Source organism: Pelophylax lessonae (assembly GCF_965119305.1).
Source record: "Pelophylax lessonae genome assembly, chromosome: 10".
NCBI classification, from domain to species: Eukaryota; Metazoa; Chordata; class Amphibia; order Anura; family Ranidae; genus Pelophylax; species Pelophylax lessonae.
In genome coordinates, this window is record NC_138777.1 from 8,410,970 (window position 1) to 8,433,595 (window position 22,626).

A 22,626-nucleotide genomic window follows, 5' to 3' on the forward strand; every position below is an offset into this window, starting at 1 on the left:
AACACATGCTGTATTACAAGGGGGACTTGTAAGTATCAGATATATACTGACCATATATGGAGGGGCCCATAATATATACTGCCTCATAATGAGGAAAAAAGGGAACATTTACTCACCATACCGAACCGACAGGCACCCTCTCTTCACAATACCCTCTCCACCGGGGTGGGGGTTTGTGGACGCCTCGACTCTCTGGTACCTGGCGTCCAAGCGAGCTTTTAACTCGCAAAGTCAGTCCCTTTACTGGGACTCCGTCGCGGCCGACTCAGCGCACTGGTCTGCACGCGCTCTTAGGCAGAAACCGGGGTGACCACTGGATCTCAACATCCAGCCCGTCGCCCGGCCCCGCATACTTACTTGAATATGTCGCGGCCGACCAAGCGCAATGCCATGGTCTGCACGCGCTCGTAGGCCGGCTGGGGTGACCACAAGTGTCGCCCAGTCCGGCATTTTTGCTTGAAGATCTCACAGGAAAAAAACACTGGAGAAAACTACCTAAAAAATGTCTTTTTCTTAAAGAAAAAAAGTCTTGCCAGGACCAAAAGATCCCAGCAAGGAACTTAGGTCCTTACTCCTGACTAGACAGAAAAAAACTGATTCCCTGTAGCAGAGAGAGGGAGGATATACCCTCAGGGACTGCCCCCTAGGGTGGAGCCAGAACGTTTTGTCATTCTGCCTAGTCCTACTCCTGCGGAGACAACATAACCCAGCTCTTGAGAATCAAGAAGACTACGTCTGTCAATGAGCGATAGAGAAATGTTTTCATACTGCAGTAAAAAAATGTTAAAAATAGAAAAAAAAGTTAAAAATATTTAATAAATAAAACAAAAAAACTACAATAGAAAGCCATTCATGACAGCTAAAACTATTGCTTATAACAGTGATCATCACTGTTTTAAACAATAACACCGTAAAAAAAAAAAAAAAAAAAAAAAAAGAAAGAAAGAAATCCCTGATATACTCTGAAGAAAAGATAAAAAAAAATGGTAATATAACAAAAAAGAGTTAAAAAAAATTTGAATTTATACATATTTATAAAAAATGTTCACACACTGTCATCAGTGTCCCTGATCACCGCCCCACCAGTTATATGATAATGCTGTACTGCACTGGTCACAGTATGTAAAAAATAAATTGTGAATTTTTTTTTTTTTTTATTTAATTACTTAATTTTCCAAACAATTTGTGACAAAAAAATTACAACTTTAAGAAAAGTAAATACCTCAGACTGTCTACTTTCTTAAAAAAGGGTCATCAAGAAATGAGATCAGTCGGTACATCAGGAATGATCAATTTCAAATATATACCATTGTTTGTCGATGCTATAACTTTCACACAAACCAATTAATATACACTTATTGTGATTTTTCTTTTATCAAAGTAGCAGAATACATTTTGATTTAAATTCATGAAGACATTTTTTTTTTTTTGATACGTTTTACAACTGAAACAAAATATTGTTTTGTTTTTCTTAAAAAATTTCCGTCTTTTTTTGTTTATATAATAATAAAGAAAAAAAAAAAAAAACAGTGTTGATCAAAAACCACCAAAAGAAATCACAATTTGTGTGAAAAAAAAAATGATATAAATTTTATTTGGGTGCAGTGTTGCATGACCGCTCAATTGCCAGTTAAAGTAGCACAGTGCTGAATAGAAGAAAAATGGCCTGGTCATGAAGGGGGAGCTCAAGTGGTTATTGGCACCTGCTCAGCTCTTGCAAGGGTAATGTACTCCTGAATCAAATTCTAGTGTGAACCGGCCCTGAAGAGTTAAGCTGCCTGTGGAGGGCGCTTATTCAGCAGGTGACCATACTGGCTGGATGGACCAAAGTCTATAAAGGAGGTATATCAATTCGTAAAGCGGTGCGGGAACTGAACACTTACCCATGTCGGTAATCCATATGGCCACTCGTTCGTACAGGAAGTTGAGGATCATGATGATGATAAAGTTCAGGCAGGAGGCGGTCACCGAGGTCGCCAGCTGAGGAGTGAGCATTTGGCTGATTGGCTGCAGCGTGTCGTTGTTTTCCATGACGCTGGCGAACGCCGCGTAGACCGCCAGCCGGTACACTATAATGGCGATCATGCTGGCTATGATCAGTAGGATCTGCAGGACACACGGCAGAGGGTTAGTGTCTGTGATTGGATAAAACTGATGACATAAAAAAGGGGAGGGGTGAAACAGAGAACCGCCCACAAATGGATTTCTCCTTTCCATTCCGGGTGGGACAGGATTGGATGATGAGAACTGCCTAACAATTTTATACGCCAGAAAACATTTTCCAGCACTTGAGTTTCTCTGATTATTCTAACGTTGATGGTTTTATAGGTTTACTGCCATGAAGAAGGGGAATTTCCACAACTTCTTGAAATGCGTTGAATTTTTCCTTGGCAGCTTTAGAGAAAATATTACTTGTTTTTAATTTGTTACATTTTCGGAGTTCTTTTTCTAATAATTTAGAGTTATTTATTTTTGCCTGCAAAATTTTTAAATACTCTAATGTTGATGGTTTTATGTTTATTGCCATGAAGAAGGGGGACTTCCACAACCCCTTGAAACGTGTTGGCGTTTCCTTGGCAATTTTAGAGAAAATATTGTTTTTTATTGGTTACATTTTCTGAGTTTTTTTTTTATAATTTCTAGGTAATTTTTTTTTCCAGCAAATTTTTATTATTTTATTTTAATACCGATTAGATTAGATATTGATTATATTTATATAGTTTTATGTGTGGCTAGCCTCAAAAAATGGGGAGTTCTTTTTACAATAATTTATAGGTATTAACTTTTGCCTGAAAACTTTTAGAATATTCTAAAGTTGATGGTTTTATATGTTTTTTGCTATGAAGAAGGGGGACTTCCAAAATCCATTGAAAAGCATTGGATTTTCCCTGGCAATTTAAAAGAAAATAGTTTCGGTTTTTAATTCGTTACATTTTCTGAATTCCTTTTATAATAATTTATAGGTGTTCATTTTTGCCTGAGAAATTTTATAATATTCTAATGTTGATGGTTTTATATGTTTATGGCCATTCAGAAGGGGGACTTAAAAAAAACCCTTGAAACGCGTTGGTTTAAAAAATATTATTTGTGTTTAATTTGTTATATTTTTTTAGTTCTTTTAATAATTTATAGGGATTCATTTTTGCCTGAGAAATTTTATATTATTCTAATGTTGATGGTTTTTTATGTTCACTGCCATGAAGAAGGGGAATTTCCACAACCTCTTGAAATGCGTTGAATTTTTCCTTGGCAGCTAGAGAAAATATTACTTGTATTTAATTTGTTACATTTTTTGAGTTCTTTTTCTAATAATTTAGAGTTATTTATTTTTGCCTGCAAAATTTTTAAATACTCTAATGTTGATGGTTTTAACTTTATTGCCATGAAAAAGGGGAATTTCCATAACCCCTTGAAACGTGTTGGCGTTTCCTTGGCAATTTTAGAGAATTGGTTACATTTTCTGAGTTTTTTTTTTATAATTTCTAGGTAATTTTTTTCCAGCAAATTTTTATTATTTTATTTTAATACTTTATTAAAATATAATACTTTATTAAAATATTTTATTATTTTAATTAGATTAGATATTGATTATATTTATATAGTTTTATGTGTGGGTAGCCTCAAAAAATGGGGAGTTCTTTTTACAATAATTTATAGGTATTAATTTTTGCCTGAAAACTTTTAGAATATTCTAAAGTTGATGGTTTTATATGTTTTTTGCTATGAAGAAGGGGGACTTCCAAAACCCGATGAAAAGCATTGGATTTTCCCTGGCAATTTAAAAGAAAATAGTTTCGGTTTTTAATTCGTTACATTTTCTGAATTCCTTTTATAATAATTTATAGGGATTCATTTTTGCCCGAGAAATTTTATATTATTATAATGTTATGTTTATTGCCAGGAAGAAGGGGGACTTCCAAAACCCCTTGAAACCCGTTGGTTTAAAAAATATTATTTGTGTTTAGTTTGTTACATTTTTTTAGTTCTTTTAATAATTTATAGGTATTCATTTTTGCCTGATAAATTTTATATTATTCTAATGTTAATGATTTTATATGTTTACTGCCACGAAGAAGGGGGGAATTTCCACAACCTCTTGAAATGCGTTGAAATTTTCATTGGCAGCTTTAGAGAAAATATTACTTGTTTTTAATTTGTTACATTTTCTGAGTTATTTTTCAAATAATTTAGAGTTATTTATTTTTGCCTGCAAAATCTTTAAATACTCTAATGTTGATGGTTTTATGTTTATTGCCATGAAGAAGGGGGACTTCCACAACCCCTTGAAACGTGTTGGCGTCTCCTTGGCAATTTTAGAGAAAATATTGGTTTTTATTGGTTACATTTTCTGAGGTTTTTTTCTATGATTTCTAGGTAATTTTTTTTTTCCCAGCAAATTTTTATTATTTTATTTTAATACCAATTAGATTAGATATTGATTATATTTATATAGTTTTATGTGTGGCTAGCCTAAAAAAAATGGGGAGTTCTTTTTACAATAATTTATAGGTATTATTTTTTGCCTGAAAACTTTTATAAATATTCTAAAGTTGATGGTTTTATATGTTTTTTGCTATGAAGAAGGGGGACTTCCAAAAACCGTTGAAAAGCATTGGATTTTCCCTGGCAATTTAAAAGAAAATAGTTTCGGTTTTTAATTCGTTACATTTTCTAAATTCTTCTTTATAATAATTTATAGGTGTTCATTTTTGCCTGAAAACTTTTATAATATTCTAATGTTGATGGTTTTATAAGTATATTGCCATGAAGAGGTGGGGGGGGGGGGGGGGTTCCACAACCTCTTGAAACATGATGGATTTTCCTTGGCAGTTTTATAGAAAATATTACTTGTTTTTAACTAGTTACATTTTCTGGGTTCTTTTTAGAATAATTTATAGGTGTTTATTTTTGCCTGAGAACTTTAATATTTAAATGTTGATGTTTTTTTATATTTTTTATTGCCATGAAGAAGGGGGGACTTACAAAACCCCTTAAAACCCATTGGATTTTCCTTGGCAGTTTTATAGAAAATATTACTTGTTTTTAACTGGTTACATTTTCTGGGTTCTTTTTAGAATAATTTATAGGTGTTAATTTTTGCCTGAGAACTTTAATATTTAAATGTTGATTTTTTTTTTATATTTTTTTATTGCCATGAAGAAGGGGGGACTTACAAAACCCCTTAAAACCCATTGGATTTTCCTTGGCAGTTTTTAAAAAATATATATTATTTGTTTTTAATTTGTTACATTCTCTGAGTTTTTTTTTTTAAATAATAATTTATAGATATTCTTTTTTTGCCTGATAACGCTTATAATTCTAATGTTAAAAATTCTAACGCTAAATGATTCTAATGTTGATGGTTTCATATGCTTATTGCATTGAAGAAGGATGACTTCCAAACCCCCTGGAATTGCGCTGGTTTTTCCTTGGCAAATAAAATATTATTGGTTTTTAATTTATTACATTTTCAGATTTTTTTTTTTTTATTAAAATTTTTATAGGAATTAATTTTGCCTGCAAATTTTGAATATTTTAATACTGTTCAGATTCAATAAGGATTTTATAATTTCCCTTTGGGAATAATAAAATATTCTGAATCCGATTATATTTATAGTTTTATGTGTTTATATCCTCAAAGAATGCAGACAATTTTCACAAACCCACCAATGACTCGTTGGAAATTCTTTGGCTATTTTAAACATAATATTGTGTTGGAGACTTATGGCGCTTTTCCACTGCATGGAACCGAACGGTTCGGCTCGCTTTTGTGCTTTTCCACTGCTGGTACCGCATGGTATGGTGTAGGAACGGTTCGGTTCGGTACGGCGGCGCTTTTCCACTGCATGGAACCGAACGGTACGGCTCTCAAAAACAGTACCACCTCGATTGTGGTTCCAAGAGGTACCATACCATACCCCACAATCCTTTGCATGCAGTCACTACTAGCCACTGATTGGTCAGAGAATTGTTGTTATCCCACCCACTTAACTTTAGTACTACTTTAGTGGAAAAGCAAACCATACCAAACCGTACCGAACCGTTCCAACACCGTACCATGCGGTACCAGCAGTGGAAAAGCAAACTGGGCCAAGCAGTGCCGAGTAGAGCTAAGCCGGTACTTGCAGTGGAAAAGTGCCATTATAGGTGGAGCTGTGCTAGAATTCTTTATTCTACACATTTTTATTTCTGTCTGTGACCCCATTTGAGAAGATTTTTCCATACTTAGTCTCCGTGATGCCAATACAAGAAAATGGGTGAGGGTGGGGGAGGGAGTATCATTGACACAGAAGGGGAATGGATGGCAAAAAAATATTGCCCGGTGTTCCAACCCTTCCCCACTCTACTAAACGTGTTTTTGTCTGCATTGGAGAGAATTTACAAACCCTCCTTTCTTGGGGAGATGGGAAATTTTCCCAACAGGGACACAGAAGGCCAAAAACCTGAGGGAGGCCGTAACACTTCCCTGATTTATATTAAAACCAAAAAATGTTGGCTTGAATAGGACTAACAGTAAAAAATTAAATTTTGGATTTTTATTTTCTATAATATAGCAATTAGGCAACAAATTAGGCAATATAAATATATATATCATTAAGTATGCATTAGATTGACAAATTTTGTAAAATGATTGGAGTTAGAAGAGGTCCACATATTGTGGTTTCCAAGTTAAACGAGACAGAAAGTCCACCATATGCAGACATTATTTACTATGTTGTGCTGATACAGGAGTGGGACAAGTGGTTCCCATTTTGGCCCCCACTATGAATGTTCGGGGTACAGCAGACCTGGACTTTCAGAGCAAACCATAACCCCCAAAGGCACCATCTGAGTGAAGACCCTTCCAGAAATATATGACCAACACAGATCCAAAAGGTTTCATAAAACTCTATTGTTTTCCCTCCTTACGCTAGTTGAAATCTTAACATCTCAGTAGTACAGTCTTCCTCAACCCTATTACCCTGGAGAAGCCACTCTCAACCAGGGTTCTGTGGAAGCCTAGGGTTCCTCCAGAAGTTGCTAGGGGTTCCTTGAGTTGTGGCGAATTGACAGCCCATTGAAGGGTGCCTTCATAGTTCCTGAGTCAACGGCAGAAATAGCTTCAGACACCAATGCTCTTATTAGCTGTAAAGAGTTGCATTCTAGTCACCATTGTAAGGGGAGGATTCTTTCCACTGGCCATCAATGTAAGGGACGTTCTTCCTACTCGCTTCCAATGAATTTGTTTTAGCAAGGGTTCCCGGGGTAAAAAGGGTGGGAAAGGCTTCCCTGGAGGAACCCTTAAAATAATTTTTAGGTCTCTGGAACCACCTGCTAAGATTTATTATACCTACAACTCAAGATATTTTAATTAGCATGATTCGTCAATTCCAGAAGTAGCTTTAAATAATCAAGTAAGAAAAACAGTAAAAATTGTGGTATACCCTAACAATAGTGGTCATTGTACTAGAGACCCCTAATATTGGTTGTCAGAGGAAAATTTCCCCCTAGGATTGGTGGCCAGTGTAGGGGGAAACCAACCCACCACTGGTGATTGCTCAAGGAACCTCAGCAGCCTCGGAAAGAACCCTAGGGTTTGACGAAGGATGCTGTATGGTCTTGGAGACAGGACATCTTCTCGTTCACGGTTTAGAAGAAAACTACTTGCACTTAGAAGGGTCTTGTGTGGTTTGAAGATCAGATTAGAAAATGTTCCGAGCAGTTCTGAGGCTTCTAATGAGTTGCTGACTTGCTTCTATTAGTGGTCAGTGGAAAATTGCCCCCTAGGCTTGGTGGGCAGTGTAGGGGGTAAATCAACTCACCATTGATAATTGCTCAAGAAACCTCAGCAGCCTCGGAAAGAACCTTAGGGTTTGATGAAGGATGCTGTATGATCTTGGAGACAGGACATCTTCTCGTTCACGGTTAAGAAGAAAACTACTTGGACTTAGAAGGGTCTTGTGTGGTTTGAAGATCAGATTAGAAAATGTTCTGCGGGTTCTGAGGCTTCTAATTAGCGTCTAACTTGCTTCTATTAGTGGTCAGTGGAAAATTGCCCCCTAGGCTTGGTGGCCAGTGTAGGGGGGAAACCAACTCACTACTGGTAATTACTCAAGGAACCTCAGCAACCTCAGAAAGAACCCTAGGGTTCCATGGAACCATGGTTGACAAAGGCTTCTGTAGGGTCTTGGAGAGAAGACATCTTCTAAATCACTCTTTAAAAGAAAACTACTTGCACTTAGAAAGGTCTTGTGTGATTTGAGAACCAGATTAGAAAAGGTCCCAAGCGGTACTGAGGCTTATAATGAGCAAATTGCTAACTTGTGTCTGCATCTATGCACTGGGTTTCCAAGGTTGAAAGGTACTAGGTTTCCGAGGCTGGCCTACATCCCACCAGAAAAGGGGTCCTTGAGAACTGCTCTAGGTTTCCGAGGCTGGCCTACATCCCACCAGAAAAACTGCCCTTGAGAACTGCTCTAGGTTTCCGAGGCTGGCCTACTTCCCACCAGAAAAGGGGTCCTTGAGAACTGCTCTAGTTTTCCGAGGCTGGCCTACATCCCACCAGAAAAAACGGTCCTTGAGAACTGCTCTAGGTTTCCGAGGCTGGCCTACATCCCACCATAAAAGGGGTCCTTGAGAACTGTAAGGAAAGTGAAGATTAAACCCTAATGTGTTCCATTCAAAATTGAAAAATCAGCTGGAGTACTCCAATTATGCAACTGTAGACAATGTGACAGGGGCAAAAGTATTGGGGTCACAGTTGTGACCCGGCCCCATCCCTCAGGAGGCCCATGCGAACCCTGCATACCTGGATAGGTGGGATGGCAGGGGCGGCATATACAGGAAGCAATTCCTCTCCATGTTCCTCCTGCAGCCACAGAATGCCTGAGAAAGGGAATAACAGAGAAGCGGGCATTCGGTCCTTCTCTATGCCGCCCCTTCTATCCTGCTTCTTTCTGCTGCCCCCAGGCTCCTGTGCTGTCTCCTGCACTAACCCCCCCCGCCTTGTCCCTCACAGCTCTGCTGGGTTCCCCCTCCACTCGGCTGTTGCAGAGATGTGTCAGGATGGAGAGTGGGGAAGGGGCAGGTAAAAAAGGTCTGAATAGACAGAGTAAGGGATTGGTACTGATCACTGACTCTGTCCCATTCATAACTGAAGCATAGTAAACTGTTGTTAGGCCCGATTCACACCTATGCATTTTTAGTGGTTTTTGCATTTTGCAGAAATGCACTTCAGTCCATTTAACATGGTTTTCTATGGAACACGTTCTGTAGTGCGGATCTGTAAAATGCTAAAAGCACTAAAAATGCCTAGGTGTGAATCAGGCCTTACTATGCTGGAGTTTGTGAATGAACAGGAAGCTCTGTACAGAGGTATTCCTGTCCATTCATTCTGTGTAGCTGAGGCTGCAGAGAAGGAGATTGTCCTCAATCTCCTTTCTCAGTCTCAAAAGTGGAATATCAGAGGTCTGTTTAGACCCCTGATATCTCACCAAATCTCCCCAATGGAGCTCCTAAAAAAAAATTGGAAAAAATAATAATTGTAAAAAAAAAATAATAAAAAAAAAAAAAAATATATATATATATATATATATATATATATATATATATATTAAAATAACTACTATTACCAGTGATGGATCTACTAGGGTCACAAAGGCTTTACTTCCGACTGGGTCATGGTGTTCCGCCACGAGCTTGGAGGGAAGAACCCTGGCCAGGGGTCCGGGGGCACCTCATGGTTTCTTGCACTGGGGTCCTGAAGGTTCTAGTCAGTGGCGGCTGGTGCTCGGTAATTCGGGGGGGGGGGGGCAAACCAATGCGCACCCCCCCCCCCGGGTTGGTCAGTCAGTCAGTTGGCAGGCGACACATCCCCCCCCTCCCCCCAATGGTCTGCCTCCTTACCTCCTCCTTCCTCCTGTCTGAGCCGAGGAGTGCTGGATGGCTGAGCCGCTGTCCTTCTCCTCCAGCCGTGTGTTTTCTGCCTCTTCCTGGCCACTGGCCAGTAAGATCGCTTCTCCTTTTGGCCAATCGGGAAAGGGGTCTAACAACCCTCTTCCCGATTGGCTGGGAGGAGAGTCAGTGTGATAATAGTAAATATTTATTCGCTATTGTAATACAACTGGGTGGGCTCAGGGCGCGGTGCTCTGCGCCCCGAGCCCACCCTTTTTTGAAGCCTATCAGAGCCTCTGGCTCTTATCACATGCTTAAAAAAAAAAAATCCCCTATTGGAATCCATGCGTCCATCGCCCTGCATGTAGATTAGGGGAACGTACGCATGGTTGGGGGGGCAGCACCCCTACGCCCCCAATGGATGGGCCGCCCCTGGTTCTAGTTATGCTTTTGCAATCCGATAATTAATACGAGTTAATTTTCATCTTCAGAGGCTGATTTACCCTGGCCATAGAAGTAAGCCTAAGTGTATTGTTTATGGACTGAACGTGTATGTGGTCATGGTGGATCACCAAACCCTATTATCCTGTCCCCAATTTGAGGACATTCCAAGCGGTTACATTTGCCTGTGAACGTCCAAGTCTGCACAACCGGACACGATCGATCAATTTGCACTCGTTTAAAGGAAACCACAACTGACCCATGGTCTGAGAACAAAATTTATAGAAAAGCACATAAGAGCGGAGAGGACAGAAAACACGGAAACACCACAAACAGATGTTAAGGAAGTATTAGAGATAAATAAAATGGGCTCACCCAAAATAGCACCGTGGTTCCTGAGAAGCAGAACCGTGCTGCCTTGCTAGTCAAAGGCAAAAAAGGCTCCATTTCCTGAAATAGTCAAGCAAGCAAGGCCACAGTTCACCATGGAGTAAAGACCACACCACAGAGGAGAGAACGTAAGAACATATAAGGCTGAAACTGTGTGAAGGTAAAAGCAGGACAGAAGCCATCTTGTTACTGTGCGTGGAGCCTAATCGGCTCGAAGACAAATGGTGAACCCCAACCTGGAGAACTCCCCCATGGAAATCCCCAGTCAGACACTATGGTCCTTCAGCAATATCTGAACGGTTGTCAAATATTTACAATTTATTTACATTTCTTTATGTTACTTTGGGCTCAAAGTTGCGTCATGCTGCAGATTTGATTGTTCCTTTTAATTTTTAAGGTTTTGCCCTTTTTAGACTTAAAGACTGAGTCCACCTAAAATGTTTGCCTCCTGAGAACTTCCAAGCCCTCTGCATGCAACTTTCCAGGTCTGCCATTACTAGAATGTCCTTCTCTCTACACCGGACTCTTCCCATAATGGAGAATGATATGCGTGGAGGGGGACCACCCAAAGGTGAGCAAAAAAAGGTTATGGTGATGAATAACAGAGTTACATAGTAGTTAAGGTTGAATAAAGACAACAGTCCATCCAGTTCAACCTCTACGGTGTGTGTGTCAGTGGCCTGATCATTTCCCATAACCCTGAATGTTGTGATCTGTGAGATGCACATCCAAGAGTCTTTTAACCACTTTACCGCTGCTCACTAGAGCTCTACTGCGGCAGAGTGGCTCTTGTAGGTCTGACGACGTAGACCTACGTCGCCAGACACTCCCCTTCCTCGGCGGCGCGCATGCGCCGCCGGAGGCTCGCTCCCGCTGTATTCAGTCACAGCAGGAGTCGGGCCAGGGGAGGAGCGGCGGCGATCGCCGCCACTCTTCCCCGATCATCGGGGAATCGAGTGTGGAGATCCGCCCGCTTGTGTAAACAGAGTGGGCGGATCTCCTAAGTGACAGGGAGTCACAGATCGGAGTGTTCAGCATAGCTGAACATGCGATCTGTCCCTGTGTCACTCAGTCACCTCCCCCCACACATGTCAGTAAGCACCAGGCATACATTAACCCCTCCCTCTCCAATAAAATTAACCCCTTCCCTGCCAGTGTCATTTTTACAGTAACAGTGCATATATATATAGCACTGATTACTGCAGTAATGTCACTGCCCCCCCCCCAAAAGTGTCAAAAATGTCAGTCAGGGGTCCGATCTGTCCGCCGCAATGTCACAGTCCCGCAAAAAAAAAAAATTGCAGATCGCCGCCATTACTCGTTAAAAAAACCCCCACCAAAAACGACAGAAATCTTTCCCTTAGTTAGTAAACGAAATAACTTTTGCGCAAACCAATCAAAATACACTTATTGCGATTTTTTTTTTACCAAAAATATGTAGCAGAAAACAAATTGGTCTAAAATGGTAAAAAAATTAGATTTTTACTTTTTTTCGTTTGGTTACGGCGTTGCATGACCGCGCAATTGTCAGTTAAAGTCGCACAGTGCCGAATCGCAAAAAGTGGCCCAGACATAAGACAGCAAAATCCTCCGGTGGTAAAGTGGTTAAAGTAGCCATACTCTCCGCACCTACCACCAATTGTGGAAGAGAGTTCCACATTCTCACCGCCCTGACAGTGAAGAACCCCTTACGGAGCTTAAGGTTAAACTGCCTCTCCTTTAATTTCTAACCTTGTTACTTCTGCTCTGGTTTAAAGCTGGAGGTGACCAGACTCCACTAGATTAGACTAATCCTTGAATGTTCAATTCGTTTAGGGATGATTTAGTCTCGTTTTCATGAATTTTCTTGTAAACTTCAAGAACTATCAGTGCTTTATCATGCCAAACAAGATCAGCAACAAAATTTAATTTCTCACTCTTTTCACTCTATTTATAAAACATTTGTTGCGCGAACGTCGAAAGCATTTGTGCAAGCTGAATGAAAATGCCATCATTTTTGTAGGTGATAATTGCCTGTATCTTCAACTCCACCTAGTGGACAAACGCAGTATAGATTTCTGAAATAGCTCGTTGAGAAAACTATAACGCACTTTGGCCACTAGAATGAGCTGATGATACAAGAATGAACCTCTTACAAAAATGATGGTGACATTTAGTTCAGCTTGCACAAATGCTTCCTGCAAAAAATGTTTTATAAATAGACCCCCTATGTATGTGTTCATAGCTGCAGCATATAGCAGGTTTGATCTATTCTGATTAATTTATATTTTGTATACAGCAAATTGCTGATAATGGACACAAAATTTTTTTTTTTTTTAGCTTATAGATTCCCAAACTATGATATGGGGGTTTAACTATGGGACCTAATACCCAGACTACAAAGGCATCTTAGGACTTTTATGTATATTAAAAAAAAAAAAAAAAATATATATATATATATATATATATATATATATATATATATAATAATATTACATATATATATATATATATATATATATATATATATATATATATATATATATATATATATATATATATATATATAATGTACACATATATAAATATATAAAATTATATTTTATATATATATATATATATATATATATATATATAAAATATAAGCATATATAAATATATAAAATTATATATATAAAATATACACATATATAAAAGTATATATATATATATATATATATATATATATATATAAATATATAAAATTATATATATATAAAAAGATATACAATTATATAAAGATATAAATTTATATATATATATATATATATTTATATATATATATATATATATAAATATAAAGATATAAATATATATATATATATATATATATATATATATATATATATATATATATATATATATATATATATATATATATATATATATATAAAAAAGATATATATATATATATATATATATATATATATATATATATATATATATATATATAAATATATAAAATTATATATATATATATATATATCTATATATATATATATATATAGATATATATATATACACACACACACATATTATAATTATTGTTTTTCGAAGGATCACAAATTCTCAAGACAAAAAAAAAAAAAAGTTGGAGTGAAATGTATACATCCTTTTTTATTACAATTATTTTTGGGAAATATAGCCCCCCCCCCTTCCCATGCACATACTTGATCCCACAATGCAATGCAAATTTGACATCTCTTTAGCGATGTAACAAGATGGCCATCAGAGTGCTTTTTACCCTTTTACACACCCGCAGGACATGAATACCAGTGCCGCCACCCTCTTCTTGTAGCTTCCGTAGCGAAAATCAACAGAAAACGTTAATCTGGTTAGTCATTGGGCGGCAGAGTTGGCTGAGCTTTCAGGGGCTCCTCTTACCCAGAAGAGAATGGCCGTCCAGCACAGCATGATTTTGCCACAGATATTGGCAGGACTTCGCTTTAATACCAGTTCAAGTTCCTACAAATGTAGAAAGGCTGAATGTGTAACAAACCAGAACAGCACATCAGAGAGAGGGACCGTGGGACAAAGAACAAAGCAAAATACGTTACTTGTACCATGGATGACACCATTCAACAGCACCTGGGATCTGTACACAATGGGGGCTTGTGTCCATATTGTAGAACATTCATCTCCATTAACATTAAAATAACAATTCCAGGTATGGATATTTTACTGAGTTACATTGTTCCAACTTGGACCAACTATATACAGTGCCTTGAAAAAGTATTCACACCCCTTGAAATTTTCCACATTTTGTCAGGTTACAACCAAAAACGTAAATGTGTTTTATTGGGATTTTATATGATAGACCGACACAAAGTGACCATAATTGTGAAGTGGAAGGAAAATGATAAATTATACAAAAAAATCTGTGAAAAGTGTGGCTGCGTTTGTATTCACCCCCCGGAGTCAGTACTTTGTAGAACCGCCTTTCCCTGCAATTACAGCTGCAAGTCTTTTTGGGGATGTCTCTACCAGCTTTGCACATCTAGAGAGGACATTTTTGCCCATTCTTCTTTGCAGAATATCTCAAGCTCTGTCAGATTGGATGTTGAGCGTCTGTGAACAGCAATTTTCAAGTCCTGCCACAGATTCTCAATGTGATTTAGGTCTGGACTGTGACTGGGCCATTCTAACACATGAATATGCTTTGATGTAAACCATTCCATTGTACCTCTGGCTGGATGTTTCAGTTCGTTGTCCTGCTGGAAGGTGAACCTCCGCCCCAGTCTCAAGCCTTTTGCAGACTCTAAGGGCTCTTTCACACGGGCTTTCCGTGTGAAAGGTCCGCTGCGGGACTTTTTTTTTTTTTTTTCACGGAGCGGATGACATTTCTGTCATCCGCTCCGTAGGTCCGCATATCATCCCATCCGTTTGCGGATGATATGCGGACCTAATGTAAGTCTATGGGGGATTGCGGATGTCAGCGGATGACACCGCTGACATCCGATTTTCCTTCCTTTCCGTTTTTTGAACGGAACAAAAATAGGATTTTTTCTGTTCCAAAAAACGGAACAGAACTGACAGGAGGAAAATCGGATGTCAGCGGATGGTATTCCGCTGACATCCGCAATGCCATAGACTTACATTATGTCCGCAAATCATCCGCAAAAAAATAGGATGATTTGCGGACATACGGAGCGCCCGTGTGAAAGGGCCCTAACAGGTTTTCTTCTAAGATTGCCCTGTATTTGGCTCCATCCATCCTCCCATCAACTCTGACCAGCTTCCCTGTCCCCGCTGAAGAAAAGCATCCCCACAACATGATGCTGCCACCACCATGTTTCACAGTGGGGATGGTGTGTTCAGGGTGATGTGCAGTGTTAGTTTTCCGCAACATATAAAGTTTTGCTTTTAGGCCAATAAGTTAAACTTTGGTCTCCTCTGAGCAGAGCTCCTTCTTCCACAAGTTTGCTGTGTCCCCCACATGGCTTCACTTTCTTTAACCAATGGCATTCTTCTTGCCACTCTTCCATAAAGGGGAGATTTGTGGAGCACACGACTAATAGTTGTCCTGTGGACAGATTCTCCCACCTGAGCTGTGGATCTCTGCAGCTCCTCCAGAGTTCCCATGGGCCTCTTGGCTGCTTCTCTGATGAATGCTCTCCTTGCCCGGCCGGTCAGTTTAGGTGGACGGCCATGTCTTGGTAGGGTTGCCCGGCCGGTCAGTTTAGGTGGACGGCCATGTCTTGGTAGGGTTGCAGTGGATTGATGGATTGAACCGCGCTCCGTGAGATGGTCAAAGCTTGGGATATTTTTTATAACCTAACCCTGCTTTACACATCTCCACAACTTTATCCCTGAACTGTCTGCTGTGTTCCTTGGCCTTCATGGTGCTGTTTGTTCACTAAGATTATCTACCAAACCTCTGAGGGCTTCACAGAACAGCTGTATTTATACTGAGATTAAATTACACACACACTATATAATAATTAGGTGACTTCTCAAGGCAATTGGTGCCACTAGATTTTAGTTAGGGGTATCAGAGTAAAGGGAGTAGGAAGTAGGTAGAAAGGTAAAGTGAATACAAATGCACGCCACACTTTTCACATATTTATTTGTAAAAAATGTTGAAAACCATTTATCATTTTCCTTCCACTTCACAATTATGTGCCACTTTGTGTCGGTCTATCACATAAAATCCCACTAAAATACATTTACGTTTTTCGTTGTAACATGAGAAAACATGGAAAATTCCAGGGGTATGAATACTTTTTCAAGGCACTGTATATACCATACCTGTGGAATCCCTCTAGAAGCTGGAAATCCCTGTAGTAGACACTGCTACTACTACACCACTACTACAGGGATCTCCAATAGCTTCTGGGTCCTTTGCTGAGCAGCTGCCCCACTGCATTCTAAATTCAAGAGGTTGACCATTTGGCGTGGGCGCCATTCAAAGAATGCCTTGCTTTTTCATAGTACATGCAAAGCATTTTCTGATTGGATGAAGTGGAGAACATGACATCAGAGCTCCACTTTGTCCAATCAGAGAACGCTTTGCATTTATTAGGAAAATACAAAGCATTCTCTGAATGGTGCCCATGCCCAGAGGCCACCCTCCTGTGTTCACAATGCAGCAGGCATGAGACCTGGAAGCTAGTGGAGATCACTGTAGTAGCTGAGTAGTAGAGGTGATTATTACAGTGATTTCCAGCTTCAGGAGGGATCCCACAGGTATGGTTTATTCATAGTTACACTGATCCAAGCTGGAACATTGTAATTATATAGAAATATCCATACCTGGAATTCTTCTTTTAGGTTGAACATGCTTTGCGGAGTCAGCAACACGTGGGCGAGTTTTCATTTTTGGGCAGTCCTGTGCTGCTCTACACGTTTGATACATTGTAAATATATGAAGACATTTATAATTGTTACAAAAATATTTTGTGCATTTTACAGATCCATCATCTGACGTTCCAGAGATGCCGGGGATGCCAAATGTCTCTGCTTCATTTAATTGCTGGACATCATCCTGACACAGACAGGGACAATAAGTTGTCAGGATGCTGGAAGTTGAAGCTGCAAATTTAGAATCTGCAGATATAGATTTATTTCTATATTTAAAGCCGATCCGTGTGTTCTGTTTTGTTGTTTGCTGCCCCAAAGGCACCACCAGAATGGGGTAAATCATATATACAATATGGCCGCCCCCGCTGTGCCAAGATCAGAGATGTTACGGACACGGTCAATGCTTTACAAACATTTTATTTACAGCTTTTAGGAGTTTGGATCAACAGAAAAAAATACATACATCAGTCGGCCTAAACTTATATTTCAGTCCTGGGTGTGTGCTAGAAGATTCAAACTACCCAACGGGCTCTCCCCCTCCTCCTGACTCCTCTGGTGAACCATTGCATGGCATTTCCAATCTCCACCAGCTGCAGCCAATGTCTCACTGCTGGGTTCTATGTGCAGCTTAAAGAAGAATTCCAAGTATGGATATTGTTATATAGTTACAATGTTTCAGCTTGGACCATGTATGTATGTATATATATACCATACCTGTGGGATGCCTCTAGAAGCTGGAAATCACTGTAGTAGACCTGACTACTATACCACCAGTACACCACTATTATACCGCTGCTACTACACCACTACTGTACCACTAATACTACACCACTACTGTACCACCAATACTACACTACTACTGTACCAATACTACACCACTACTGTACCACCAATACTACACTACTACTGTACCAATACTACACCACTACTGTACCACCAATACTACACCACTATTGTACCACCAATACTACACTACTACTGTACCACCAATACTACACCACTACTGTACCACCAATACTACACCACTACTGTACCACCAATACTACACTACTACTGTACCACCAATACTACACCACTACTGTACCACCAATACTACACTACTACTGTACCACCAATACTACACCACTACTGTACCACCAATACTACACTACTACTGTACCACCAATACTACACCACTACTGTACCCCCAATACTACACCACTACTGTACTACACCGCTACTGTACCCCCAATACTACACCACTACTGTACCCCCAATACTACACCACTACTGTACCACCAATACTACACCACTACTGTACCACCAATACTACACTACTACTGTACCACCAATACTACACTACTACTGTACCAATACTACACCACTACTGTACCACCAATACTACACCACTACTGTACCAATACTACACCACTACTGTACCACCAATACTACACCACTACTGTACCACCAATACTACACTACTACTGTACCACCAATACTACACCACTACTGTACCACCAATACTACACTACTACTGTACCACCAATACTACACCACTACTGTACCCCCAATACTACACCACTACTGTACCACCAATACTACACCACTACTGTACCACCAATACTACACTACTACTGTACCACCAATACTACACCACTACTGTACCACCAATACTATACTACTACTGTACCAATACTACACCCCTACTACATTGCTTCTACACTGCTACTAGGCCGCTACTACACCACCAACTACTAGACCACAATTTCACTGCTAATACACCCCTACAAAACCACTACTCCAGTGTTCCCCACTAGCTTCTGGGCCCCATGGTGAGTGGCTGGTCTGATGCATTGTGAACACAGAAGGTTGGCCACTTGGCATGGGTGCCATTCAGAGAATGTTTTGTATTTTCTTAATGAATGCAAAGTGTCCTCTAAATGGACGACATAGAGAGCATGGTGTCAATGCTCCACCCCTTTATCTCATCCAATCCAAGAACTCTTTGCAGTCACTCAGTAAATGCAAAGCATTATCTGAATTGTGCATGTACCAAGGGGCTGACTAGACCTTCACAATGCAGCATAGGGCCCAGAAGCTAGTGGAGATCATTGTAGTAGCGGTGTCTGCGCAGAGATTTCCAGCTTCTAGACACTAGAGGGATCCCACAGGGTATGGTATATACTGTACATAGTTATATTGGTCCAAGCTGCAACAGTGTAACTATATATACAATATAAAACCTGAAGATATAACCGCGCTTCAGTGAAAAAATAATAAATAGCTGCAACTTCCAGTGTGATATCACCAAAAACAAATAAATATATATCTATCTATATATATATATATATATATATATATCTATGAAAAAATAAATGGATATTGTGAAACTAATATAAAAAGTCCAATAAATCCCAATCCGTGAAGAAAAAGAATATGGTGTCACCACGATGTGCTGTATCCACCACCAGTAAGACTGAATTCCTTACCACATATATGGTAAATCAAGCCCGTAATATGAGAACAGGGTGACCAATCGAGAAGACATCCAGAAATAATCCTGTTGACCTCAGATCAGGATGCTGAACAGCGCAAATTCAAGGTGAAAGCGTCATTTCTGACGAAACGTACGTCGGGTCGCGGCGTGCTGACGTCATCCCTGTGTACCAGGGATGACTTTTACTCTGCATTTGTGTAAGTGCATTTCTTTTTATCTTCAATAAATCTTATGGTTTTACGCTATGGAGCTATTGCATTTATTTTTTATGGTGGCGATATTTGGGAGCCTCTGAAGGCGGTTCTCTGGGTGTCCATTGAAGTTTATTGGCCATTATCTGTGCATCTGTACACCTACATCTGCGCTGTTCAGCATCCTGATCTGAGGTCAACAGGATTATTTCTGGATGTCTTCTCGATTGGTCACCCTGTTTTCATATTACGGTCTTGATTTACCATATATCTGGTAAGGAATTCAGTCTTACTGGTGGTGGATACAGCACATCGTGGTGACACCATATTCTTTTCTTCACGGATTGGGATTTATTGTACTTTTTATATTAGTTTCACAATATCCATTTATTTTTTCATATATATATATATATATATATATATATATATATATATATTGTAGCAGAGCGTCCCAAAGAGAGACAGGAAAAGTCCTGTTCGGGGTTTATACATCACCCAGGCATCTCTCGTATACCTTTAGGGATCTCTGATCCATGATCCAGTTCGGATCTTGGTCCTCTTCACCAGGCCAATTTAAACTAACCTGAGACAAACAGCAGGGCTCTCTCAGCCTGGGAAATTAGACGACGTTTGTCTAGGAGAGCAGAAGGTTGGTAACACTGTCAGTGTGTGTCTTTGGAAGCTAACAAGCTGTAGGCTTGCTCAGTCTGTGTTAGTTAGGGACTGCATTGTGTGTAGTAAGCGCCGGGACACGGCTAGGCTTTTGTTTATTATTATTATTCCTGCTTGTTTTCCTTAAAGCACTGTACAGCACCTGTTTATAAACTTGTATATAGCACCAATAAACACCGCAATGTTTGTCACTCCCTCACTGGATTTGGTATCTGTGCCTGAAAGACTGCTCATCCCAGGGAGCTTTGCACCTGCTACCTGTTCCCCAGCTTACATTATATATATATATATTATTTGCACTCATTTTATGGATTAAGGTCACTGTATACTGTCATTTGTATGTTTTCACTCAGCGCAGCTTTTTTTTTTTATACAATATTCAAACCTGGAATTCTTCTTAAAATGGTCCTTGCAGTAAAATGCAAGAACTGATTACACTGCTTGGCCAACCTCCCCCATTCACAAATATCAAATAACTACAAACAAATAATTATATCTACTAAATATATTACTATAAATTTTATTATATACAGTATACTAATTATATTATCATCATATGTATTACTATTGCTAGGTGTAAACAATGGGATATTTGTACTGAACATAAAATTCATTTCTCTGAGTTCATCGATGGACACAGCGCTCCAACAATTATAGCTACTGGGTTATATTGTCTCCTCCAGGAGTAGGACTAGGCAGAACAAAAAACACCATGGGCCGTCCTCAGCTTGGTATATAACCCCCCTCTCTGCTCTAGGTAACCAGTTTAGTAGCAAGCAGTATTAGAAGTATCAGAACTTCATAGAGGGGTGGGTGCTGTGTCCGTCGATGAACTCAGAGAAATGGATTTTACAGTAAGTACAAAAATCGCATTTTCTCTTTCGTTCATTGATAGACACAGTGCTCCATAAATCATAACTAGTGGGATGTCCAAAAGCAGTCCGAAAAGGAAAATGAAGGGTGGAGAAAATAACCCAGGGCTAAACATAAGAGCCCTTAACCAGGACACAGGAACCTTAAGTGGGTCACAGGAGCCCCATCTAAAAAAAAAAAAAAAAGTCTAAAAAAAGATTTAACCACTTAAGCCCCGGAAGATTTTACCCCCTTCCTGACCAGGGCCTATTTTGCGATTCATCGCTGCGTGACTTTAACGGACAATTGCGCTGTCGTGCGACGCTGTACCTAAACGAATTTGACGTCCTTTTTTTCCCACAAACAGAGCTTTCTTTGGTGGTATTTGATCACCTGTGCGATTTTTACTTTTTGCGCTATAAACAAAAAAAGAGCGACAATTTTGGAAAAATAACAATATTTTTCACATTTTTTTATATGAAATTCCCCCCCAAAAAAATGTAAAAATCAAACTTTAACATTTTTGGCAAATTTGTTTTCTGCTACATATGTTTGGTAAAAAAAAATCACAATAAGTGTATTTTGATTGGTTTGCGCAAAAGTTATTGCGTTTACTAACTAAGGGAAAGATTTTTGTCATTTTTGTTGTAATGGCGGCGATCTGCGATTTTTTTTTTTTGCGGGACTGCGACATTGGGGCAGACAGATCGGACCCTTGACTGACATTTTTGACACTTTTGGGGTTACCAGTGACATTACTACAGTAATCAGTGCTATACATATGCACTGTTACTGCAAAATGACACTGGCAGGGACGGGGTTAACTTAATTAGAGAAGGAGGGGTTAAGTGTGTCCCTAGGGGCGTGATTCTAACTGTGATTGGCTGTGGCTTGAGGTGTAAGAACAGAGATCAACAGTCCTACATAGTAGAACCGTATGATCTGCATTCTTACACAGGGGAGAATGACAGACGGCTTGTTTACATCAGCCGCCTGCCTTTCTCCCGCTGTACCGGACGATTGCGAGTGAGCGGCAGGCATCGTGTCCGCCGGGCACACGCGTGGGGGGTCTGTAAGCGAGCGGGAGCGCGCCTCCAGCGGCGCGCGCTCGCTCCCTAGAGCCTCACAGGCTGGTGACATAGACCTACGTCACTTTGCCTGTGAGGGGCTGACTGCCGCCGTAAATAGTCGTGCGGCGGTCAGCAAGTGGTTAAAGAAAAACCCCCCCTCAAGAGGGAACAGCCCCTCTTAAACGGCAGCCTGCAAAACTTTGTGGAAAAAAGATCTACTTTATAGAATTTTGTGAAGGTATACACCGATGACCAAGTGGCCGCCTTGCAAACTTGCGATATTGATGCTGGATGACGGAAGGCCCAAAAAGCACTCAGCACCCGAGCTGAATGCACCGTGACA

General features: G+C 39.6%; 1 protein-coding gene across 1 annotated transcript in view; it reads right to left on the reverse strand.

The window, feature by feature from the left end:
- The window catches only part of ANO5 (anoctamin 5), a gene marked incomplete at both ends in the record, with an annotated part of 184,803 nt that overhangs the window by 39,717 nt on the left and 122,460 nt on the right, over positions 1 to 22,626 (reverse strand). Inside the window, 2 exons of the mRNA XM_082270529.1 lie at positions 1,884 to 2,106; positions 14,107 to 14,187. Coding sequence (XP_082126655.1) covers positions 1,884 to 2,106; positions 14,107 to 14,187 — 304 coding nt within the window. The remainder of the gene's footprint in view (positions 1 to 1,883; positions 2,107 to 14,106; positions 14,188 to 22,626) is intronic.